The sequence below is a fragment of the Belonocnema kinseyi genome, chromosome 1, assembly GCF_010883055.1.
Source record: "Belonocnema kinseyi isolate 2016_QV_RU_SX_M_011 chromosome 1, B_treatae_v1, whole genome shotgun sequence".
In the NCBI taxonomy this organism is placed as follows: domain Eukaryota; kingdom Metazoa; phylum Arthropoda; class Insecta; order Hymenoptera; family Cynipidae; genus Belonocnema; species Belonocnema kinseyi.
This window is the reverse complement of record NC_046657.1, coordinates 27,503,794-27,513,842: the sequence shown is the minus strand read 5'-3', so window position 1 is coordinate 27,513,842 and position 10,049 is coordinate 27,503,794. Positions and strand designations below refer to the sequence as shown.

Here is a 10,049-nt window from a genome sequence, read left to right as displayed (position 1 = left end):
TTTTGCTTGAACAGTAGATTTTTCAAAGTTTTAGTTTTTGAATTATATTACATTTTTTCCGAAATATATTTTTATTTATTTAAAATTGTTTTTATATATACTTATTTGCCTAATTTTAATTAATGTATAAAACCGGGACTTTTTAAAACTTTTTTACATTGTTTACGTTATCATTCATTTTTCAATCAGGAAACTTGAACATTTTTTTAAAATTTTAAAAATATATATTTTACTTATTTCTTTCAAAGAAACCGAGATTGTGCAATATTTTCTTATTTAGTTATCCTTTTACTCATGGGGGTAAATACGAAATCCCACGCAATTAATAATTATTTTAAAAAGTACAATTAAAATTAAATACCTTTAAAAGCGGGAAAATTACATCCCAAGAAATTTATTTATCAAATAATTAAATACTTTTAGTCGTCAGATAAATCCTTTGTTAGGCAAATTACATTGATATATTGATTTAACAAACACAAGGACGACATTTGTAAACAAAACAGTGCTGCCATACCTGGCAATATTAAGAATGATTTGGAATAGATATTTATGATATAAAAAGGTATTCTTTCCCTTGAACTGAGAAATTGATCATTATTATATTTTTAAAGTAAAATCAAATAATTATTTTATCTTTTACTTTAAAAGTATATTTTGTGATCAAACAACTACATTTTGTTACTTTTATGATTATGCTTTATAAATAATTTCAAAAAAGCTTGCGTTTAATATCCAATGAAGTGGCTGGTGTGACGCATGCGTCACACTAGCTAGGTGGCGCTAACTGTTCTGGTCAAAGTTCCGCGAAATAAACAATTTTTTGGTTGATTTCAACCGGTTTTGATGAAAGTTTAAAATTGATTTGGTTAAAAATTCAACAAAATGGTTGAAAATACATCCTTTTTGGTAAGAAAAGATTCTTCTTGATTGAAAATTCATCTATTTTTGATAAAATTTCAGTTCTGTGATTGAAAACTTTTCCATTGTAATTTTTTAAATTACAACTTAAGTTTTCGTTTAAAATTTAATTATTTTGTTGAAAAACTTTTTTATGGTAATATTCTCGTAATTAAAAATTAAAATATTGGCATTTTTGGTTTATAATTTATCCATTTTGTTCCAAATTAGTTTTTTTTCTTGTTGAAAATTAATTTTTTTAACTCAAAATATAAGTGCACCTTTTTTTGTTGAAAATGTAACTACTTTCTTGAAAACTCGCATTTTTGCCTCAAAATTATTTTTTTTTATTTGAAAATTCTTATTTTTTGTAGGAAATTATTTGTTTTAAGATTCCTTTGTTTGGTTCGAAATAAAAATCTTTGTTTGATACTCTGTTTTGTTGAAAATTTAATTATTTTGTTGAAAAATTGTTGTTTTTTTTTTTTTGAAAATTAATTTTTTAACCGAAAACTTCAGTAAATTATTAAATTTTCGGTTGGAAAACGTATTTTTTTCTTCAATTGAAAATTCTTTTTTTTTGGTAGAAAATTATTCTTTTTGCTTGAGAATTCACCTTTTTGGTTAAAAATTTAACTTTTTTGTCAAAATTTTTTTTTATCTGAAAATTAAAATATTACATTTTTTATTAAAAATATATCGATTTTTTTAAAAATTCGTATTTTTAAATTGAAAATTAATTATTTAATTGAATATTTAACTAATCATTTATTTTTTTAAATTCATTTCTTTTGTTGAAAATTGAACTATGTTTTTGAAAAAAGTATTACTTCCGATTTAAAATTATTTTTTAACGAAAAATGTAACTGTACTATTTTGGCATGAGAATTTAACTATTTTGTTGAAAATTAATTAATTTTTATTTTGAAAATCCGTCTTTTTTGGTAGAAAATAATTATTTTTGTTTGAAAATTCGTTTAATTGGTCGGAAATGTATTTATTTTTTTTATCTTGTATCATGTATTTTTTTTAAATCGTCTTTGCAGGTAAAATATTATTCGCCTTATTTGAATATGATTAAAATTTATCCAATTTGTTGACAATTCGTTTTTTTTATGAATTAATTTTTTTACTTGAATATTAAAGTATTTAAATTTTTTAGAATATTTTTTATTAGAAATTTATAAATGTCGTTGAAAGTTACAACATTAGGTTAAATCAATACTTCTTTGTTGTAAGTAATTTTTTGTACTGAAAATGTAATTATACAATTTCTGATTAAAAATGTACCTAACGATTTTGTTGAAAATTCGCTTCTTTTTTCCTTGAGATTATTTTTTTTGTTGAAAATTCTTCCTTTTGTTAAAAAATAATTTTTATTTGTTCAAAATGTATGTGTTTGGTTGTGAGCTCTTTCATTTTGATTAAAAGTTGAATTTTTTCAGTTGAAAATTCGTATTTTTGGTAGAGTATCATTCTTTTTGTTAAAAATTAAATTTTTCAACTGATAATTTATACTTGACAGTTAAAAATTCATTTCTTTGGTTGAAAATCAAACCATTTGATTTTTAATTCAAACTTTATCTTTATTAATTGACAAATTAAATCTTTGAAATGCAGAATAACGCGAAAAAAGCAAACCAGTATTTAAAAAAAATAAATTTTTACTTTTGAAACTGAATGACTTACACTTCTACTCTCTTTTAAGAATTAACTAACAATTTTTATTATGGATTTCTGTAAAAACAGCTAATTTTCATTCAACAAATTCGAATTTTCACGCAACTTTGGCTGGAACAGTTAGCGCTACCTAGCGGCAGGGCTGGTAAGCTCACTGTGAAATGTTGTGAAAGTTTGTCCCCCAATTTATTGCGCCTTTAATTTCTTTCCCAAAAAAGGAACAATTTGCGAAAATAAAATTTGTGAAAACGATTCGCTTCAGAAATCAGAAAAGGTACAAATTAATAAAAAAATATGTTCGCGAACAAAATCAGCTTGATACACATTAAAGATCGAAATTAAAACCTAAACATAACCTCAAAATTTGAGACTCGCATTTTCGTTATTTGGATTTTCAGGATTCATCCCAAATTCATTAAAGATGTATCCGAATTTTGGGGATTTCTCGATTTTACTTTAATTTTTAATAACATGGTTATTCTAAACTGTTTGCAATATTTAATTCTGTGAAATTATTGTGTTTTTAAAGTGACTTCCTGTTTTCGACGTATCTCATTTAAGTTGTAAAATTTCGGTTCTTTTCCGAAACTCTTTCGTGAAATTTGGAAAAAATAATAGTTGAAATCTTTAAATATACGAAATTTTAGCAAAACTTAATGTTGACTTTTGGAGTTACGGAGATTGTTGAAATTTGGAAAATTTAAAATATAATGAAAAGAAATCTGAGGAGGAAATCTACTGCAAAGAAAACCCCGCAAAAAAAATCGCCCAGAAAAGTCGTGCCCGGAAGGTCTGGAATAGTGAAAAAAAATTCGGTCAAAAGATTGAAGAAAATGAAAACTGCAAGTTACGAAAGTCCCTTGCGATTTCTCCATCAGAGAAGAAAGTAAGAATTTTATTTTTGAAGCTCTTATTTTTCATTGCCACGTACTATTTTAACCTTTTTTTAAAAATAAATTTGTTAATTTAATGATTTTCTAGGGGTAGACATAACCTCAAAATTTAATAATTTATAATACGGCTTAATAAATAATATACGTTTCTACAAAAAAATTCGAGAATAAAAAATTATAATATAGTTATCAATAATAAAATTCCCGATTAGTTTATAATGTTACCGAATTTGAAATTAGAATGCATTCTTATCTTTTAAAAAACATGTAGAAAATGGTGAGTTTTGAAGATCGAAAAAAATGAATTTTCATTCCAGAAATACGAATTTTTTCAACCAGAAAGGATGGCTTAAAAAAAATTGAATTATCCTCCAAATAGTTGCATTTTTTCAAAGAAATATTAAATTTGTAATAAAACAGATGGATTTTTAATTTTAAAAAACCATCAATTTTGTATTAAAAAGTAGAATTTTTAACCCAAAATTACATCTTTTTAACAAAATAGTTTAATTTTGTTAAAAATTTGTCTACTGAACAAAAATTTGTTGGTCCAAAATTACGATATTATGTGAAAATGTAACTTCCATTTTTTATTAAAATTGAAACTTTTTAGTTGAAAATTAATATTTGTTGTTGGAAATTCGTCTTTTTGCAGAATATTGTTCTTATGGATTGGAAATTCCTTTTTCTTTAGAAACTTTGAAAGTTTTTTGAAAATTTATTTTTTTATTGATGAATCTTCATTTTAAATTAAAGAACGTTTTTTAGTTAAAATTCGCCTTCAGGAAAAAAAATTTTATTGGTTAAAAATTAAGTTATTATCTGAAAATTTAACTTCCATTTTTTATTAAAATTGTAAATTTTTCGTTAAAAATTAATATTTATTCTTGGAAATTCGTCCTTTTTCAAGAAAATTACTCTTAGTAATTACAAATTCTTTTTTATTATTTTTATTTTTGAAACTTCAAAAGTACAAAATTAATCTTTATGGTTTAAAATTCATTGATTTCAGTTGAAAATTAATTTATTTTGTTTAAAACTCGTATTTTTTAGGATAAAAAATTTAATTATTTTGTTAGAAAAATTCATATTTTTAATTTGGAAATCAACTTTTTCGTAAAAATTATTATTTTCAAGTTGAAAATACATCTGTTTCATAGAAATTCCGTAAAATACTGCGAAATATTACGAGATCCTTTATAATATATTTAAAAATATATTATATATATATATATATGTATGTATAATATATATTTTTAAATATATTCTAAATTATCCCCTAATATTTCGAAATATTTCACGGAATTTCTATGAAACAGATGAATTTTCATCCAGAAAATAAGAATTTTTACAAAAAAGTTTATTTCCAAATTAAAAATATATATTTGTCTAACAAAATAATTACATTTTACCTTAAAAAATACAAATCTTTAATAAATTAATCTTCAAATGAAAAAAAAAAAATTTTAACCAAAGAGATTAATTTTTTACCCAGAGTCACATAATATAAGAAATTAATTTTCAGTTGAAAAAAGTGTACAAAAAAAAACTTTTAAAATTTTAGAAAAAAAAAGGAATTTTTAATGCATAATATTAATTTTTTGCCAAAAAAAAACGAATTTCCCAACAAAACTATTCACTTTAAACTAAAAAGTTAGAATTTTAACAAAAAATGGAATAGTTATATTTTCATTTAAAAAAAAGAAATAATTTTTAACCAACACGTTTTTTTTAGTATTCAAATTTTTAACTTAAAAAAACTTCTTTAATCTAAAACAAAGATTCATCAATAAAAAAAATCATTAACAAATTAGTTCCAATTTCAAATAAGTAGTTAAATTTTCTACCAAAAATATGAATTCTCAAAGAAAAATTTAATATTTGATATTTCAACACAACCTTTCTAGAATAGTGGGATTTTAAATTTAAAACATTAGTTTTAAACTAAAATGATGGAATATACAAGAAAATAGTAAAATTTTCAAATTAAAAAATGAATTTTTTTCTAAGAAGATTAATTTCTAACGACAAAGACAAAATTTTGACTAATAAAGATAAATATGAAGATGAATTTTCAACTAAAATGGTAAAAAAATGGTACTAAAATGGTGAAAAATATTAATTCTCAACAAAAAATGTCTTTCTATGAAAAAAGATTTTTCTCTTAAACCAAAAACAATAGAATGCAACCAAAAAAAGATACATTTTTAACCAAATAAGATTTTGTAGCCAATAGTAATAACATTTCATATTAAAAGGACGATTTTTCAACAAAAAAGATTGATTTTCGAAACCAAAAAATTTAATTTCTACCAAAAACGACGATTTTTCACCTAAAAAATATCAATTTTAAACAAAAAAAAGTGAAATAGTTGAATTTTCATTTAAAAAAATTAATTCTCAACTAAAAAATTATTTTAACGATATATATTTTTAACAAACAAGTTTAATTTTCAATGGAAAAAAAGGAACCAAAATCATCAATGAAAAAAATAAATTTTTAAGAAAGTAGTGCCGCTTCCAACTAAGCGGTTGAATATTCAAACAAAAAATTGAATTTGCAACCAATAAAATTAAGTTTCTACAAAAAATACGAAATTATAGCAAAATACTTGAATTTTCAACTAAACAAGATAAATTTTCAATCAAAATTGGAATAGAAAATACATTTTTCATCTGAAAATTTAACTTCCATTTTTTGTTAAAAATGTTACTTTTTAGTTGAAAATTAATATTTGTTCTTGGAAATTCGTCTTTTTTAAAGAAAATTAATATTAATTATTAAAAATTCCTTTCTTTTTGTTGAAACTTTTAAGTTTTTTTTTTGTTTTCAGTTGAAGATTAATTTATTTTGTTAGAAAAATTCATATTTTTAATTTGGAAATCAACTTTTTTGTCAAAATTATTATTTCCAGGTTTAAAAATATTACGAGATCCCTTAGAATGTATTCAAATATATATTATTTATATATAATATATTTAAAAAATAAAGTTATTAAAATATTTTTTAAATATTGATTAAAAAATATAGAATCTTAAGTGAGAGGGGATATAAAGTTTAATCAGTTATAACAATACTATTTTTTTTTTGTAAATTAAATTGTAGCAAACGACAATTGATCAGAGACGATTTAAGTCCAATCCAGCCAAATAAAAAGCAAAAGTTAAGTCGAAAAAGAGAGAGTGTGATAATTATAAATGACGAAAATGATCTCGATTCTTCTCGAGAAACAGCAACGGAAGCAGCTGGAATTCAAAAATCGAATAAAATTCTGGACAGGATCTCGCGGATAAAGGTCAGCGAAACGGTAGCAAATGATTCTGTTATCATTTTAGAAGACGATCAACATCAAGGTTAGTCGGAATATTTAATACTTCAATTTTTGATTTTTTTTTTGTTTGTTGAAAAATGACAGTGATTCGACTATTTTGAAGGAAAAAAAAACAAAACAAAATAGTCCCAGAATGTGGAAGAATTAATTTAAAATACTATAAATTCATTTATTTTTTATTATTTTTTATTATATTTTCTTTTAGTTTATGATTTTTCAAATTAGCAATTTGATTTCATCACATTCAAGAGTAAAAAATATAATAATATATTGAAAAAAGTTCAGAACAAGAAAGCTCAAAATTGATTAATTTTAAATCTTTAAAATTTTTGAAATGTTTGTAATATCATTTAAATATTTTCAAAATCTTTGAAATATCAGAAATTTTCTGAATTCATAGAAATCTTTGTTATAAATTGAAATTTTTATTTGAAAATTTTTTTTTTTTTTTTCTGTTGAAAGTTAGATTTTTTACTGAAAATTGAACCATCCGATTTCTGGTTGATAATTCATTTTTTCAAGTTTAAAATTCAACTTTTTTCCAGTGGAAGATGCATAATTTTAATTGAAATTCTTATTTTTAATTTAAAATTCAACTACTTGGTTAAAAATTGATTTTTTAAAACTAACAATTTAACTATTCAATGTTTGAAAGAAAATTTAACAATTTAATATTTGATTCAAAATTTGTCTCTTTTAGTTGAAAATTCATCTTTTTTGAAAATTCAAATGTTCCAATTAAAGATTTATCATTTTAATTAAAAATTTATCACTTTGGTGGAAAATTTGCGGGTTTTTTTTATTGAGAATTTATCATTTTTAGTTGAAAATTCAATTATTTCGTTGAAAATTCGTCTTTTTTTGTGTGAAAAATAAATTTTTTTTTAATTGAAAATTCAGCTATTGGGTTCAAAAATCATCTACCTTGTTGAAAATGCAATATTTTTGTCTGAAAAGTTAGGGATTTGAAACTTTCTAGATTGAATTCAATATATTATTCACATTAATTTTACTACAAATAATATATTTCCCTTCTCTCGTGAAAAATGTCTTAATGCTCTTTCTTATCTCATTAGTTACTTTCACAAATTAAAAAAAATTAATTATTTAATTTAAATATGTATAGTCTTTTTTTTTAAAATCTCGAGTGAATTGTTTTAAGAAATGGAATTTTGTTCAGGATTTTAGGAGACATTATATATTAGAATCAATACTAATATTATGATGACTGAAAAATCACGAAAAATAAAATTCCCGAATTGGAAAATTTCCCAATAATATCATTCCAGAATAATAAAATTACCGAATTGGAAAATTTCCGAACAATAAAATTCCCAAATGGGAAAATTTCCGAATAATAAAATTCCAGGATAATAAAATTCCCGATTAGGAAAATTTTTGAGTAATAAAGTTCCCGAATTGGAAAATTTCCCAATAATATCATTCCAGAATAATAAAATTACCGAATTGAAAAATTTTCGAATAATAAAATTTCCAAATAATAAAATTCCCGAATTGGAAAATTTCCGAACAATAAAATTCCCCAATAATAAAATTCCAGATTAATAAAAATCCCGAATTGGAAAATTTCCCAATAATAAAATTCCAGAATACTAAAATTACCGAATTGAAAAATTTTCGAATAATAAAATTCCCAAATTGGAAAATTTCCGAACAATAAAATTCCAGAATAATAAAATTCCCAAATTGGAAAATTTCCGTATAATAAAATTCCAGGATAATAAAATTTCCGAATAGGAAAATTTTTGAATAATAAAGTTCCCGAATTGGAAAATTTCCCAATAATAAAATTCGAGAATAATAAAATTCCCAAATTGGAAAATTTCCGAATAATAAAATTCCAGGATAATAAAATTCCCGAATAGGAAAATTTTTGAATAATAAAATTCCCGAATTGGAAAATTTCCCAATAATAAAATTCCAGAATAATAAAATTACCGAATTGAAAAATTTTCGAATAATAAAATTCCCAAATTGGAAAATTTCCGAACAATAAAATTCCAGAATAATAAAATTCCCAAATTGGAAAATTTCCGTATAATAAAATTCCAGGATAATAAAATTCACGAATAGGAAAATTTTTGAATAATAAAGTTCCCGAATTGGAAAATTTCCCAATAATAAAATTCCAGAATAATAAAATTCCCAAATTGGAAAATTTCCGAATAATAAAATTCCAGGATAATAAAATTCCAGAATAATAAAAATCCCGAATTGGAAAATTTCCGAATAATAAAATTCCAGGATAATAAAATTCCCGAATTGAAAAATTTCCCAATAATAAAATTCCAGAATAATAAAAATCCCGAATTGGAAAATTTCCCAATAATAAAATTCCAGAATAATAAAATTACCGAATTGAAAAATTTTCGAATAATAAAATTCCCAAATTGGAAAATTTCCGAACAATAAAATTTCAGAATAATAAAATTCCCAAATTGGAAAATTTCCGTATAATAAAATTCCAGGATAATAAAATTCCCGAATAGGAAAATTTTTGAATAATAAAGTTCCCGAATTAGAAAATTTCCCAATAATAAAATTCCCAAATTGGAAAATTTCCGAATAATAAAATTCCAGGATAATAAAATTCCCGAATTGAAAAATTTCCCAACAATAAAATTCCAGAATAATAAAATTTCCGAATAATAAAATTTCAGAATAATAAAATTCCCGAATTGGAAAGTTTCCGAATAATAAAATTCCCGAATTGGAAAATTTCCCAGTAATAAAATTCCCGAATTGGAAAGTTTCCGAATAATAAAATTCCAGAATTGGAAAATTTCCCAATAATAACATTCCCGAATTGGAAAGTTTCCGAATAATAAAATTCCAGAATAATAAAACTTCCGAATAATAAAATTCCAGGATAATAAAATTTCCGATTAGGAAAATTTTTGAATAATAAAGTTCCCGACTTGGAAAATTTCCCAATAATAAAATTCCAGAATAATAAAATTCCCAAATTGGAAAATTTCCGAATAATAAAATTCCAGGATAATAAAATTCCCGATTAGGAAAATTTTTGAATAATAAAGTTCCCGAATTGGAAAATTTCCCAATAATAAAATTCCAGAATAATAAAATTTCCAAATTGGAAAATTTCCGAATAATAAAATTCCAGGATAATAAAATTCCCGAATAGGAAAATTTTTGAATAATAAAGTTCCCGAATTGGAAAATTTCCCAATAATAAAATTCCAGAATAATAAAATTCCCAAAT

At 22.5% G+C, this 10,049-nt stretch overlaps 2 protein-coding genes across 2 annotated transcripts in view; one reads left to right on the top strand and one right to left on the bottom strand.

The window, feature by feature from the left end:
- LOC117177230 overlaps positions 1-474 on the bottom strand; it is a 4,767-nt gene extending 4,293 nt beyond the window's left edge. The window contains exon 1 of the mRNA XM_033367797.1: positions 362-474. The gene's annotated coding sequence lies outside the window, so the exon portion shown is untranslated. The remainder of the gene's footprint in view (positions 1-361) is intronic.
- A 2,256-nt stretch (positions 475-2,730) lies between these two features.
- Positions 2,731-10,049, top strand: part of LOC117166968 — a 25,111-nt gene continuing 17,792 nt past the window's right edge. Inside the window, exons 1-3 of the mRNA XM_033351474.1 lie at positions 2,731-2,854; positions 3,228-3,466; positions 6,580-6,827. Coding sequence (XP_033207365.1) covers positions 3,291-3,466; positions 6,580-6,827 — 424 coding nt within the window. The 5' untranslated portion in view covers positions 2,731-2,854; positions 3,228-3,290. The remainder of the gene's footprint in view (positions 2,855-3,227; positions 3,467-6,579; positions 6,828-10,049) is intronic.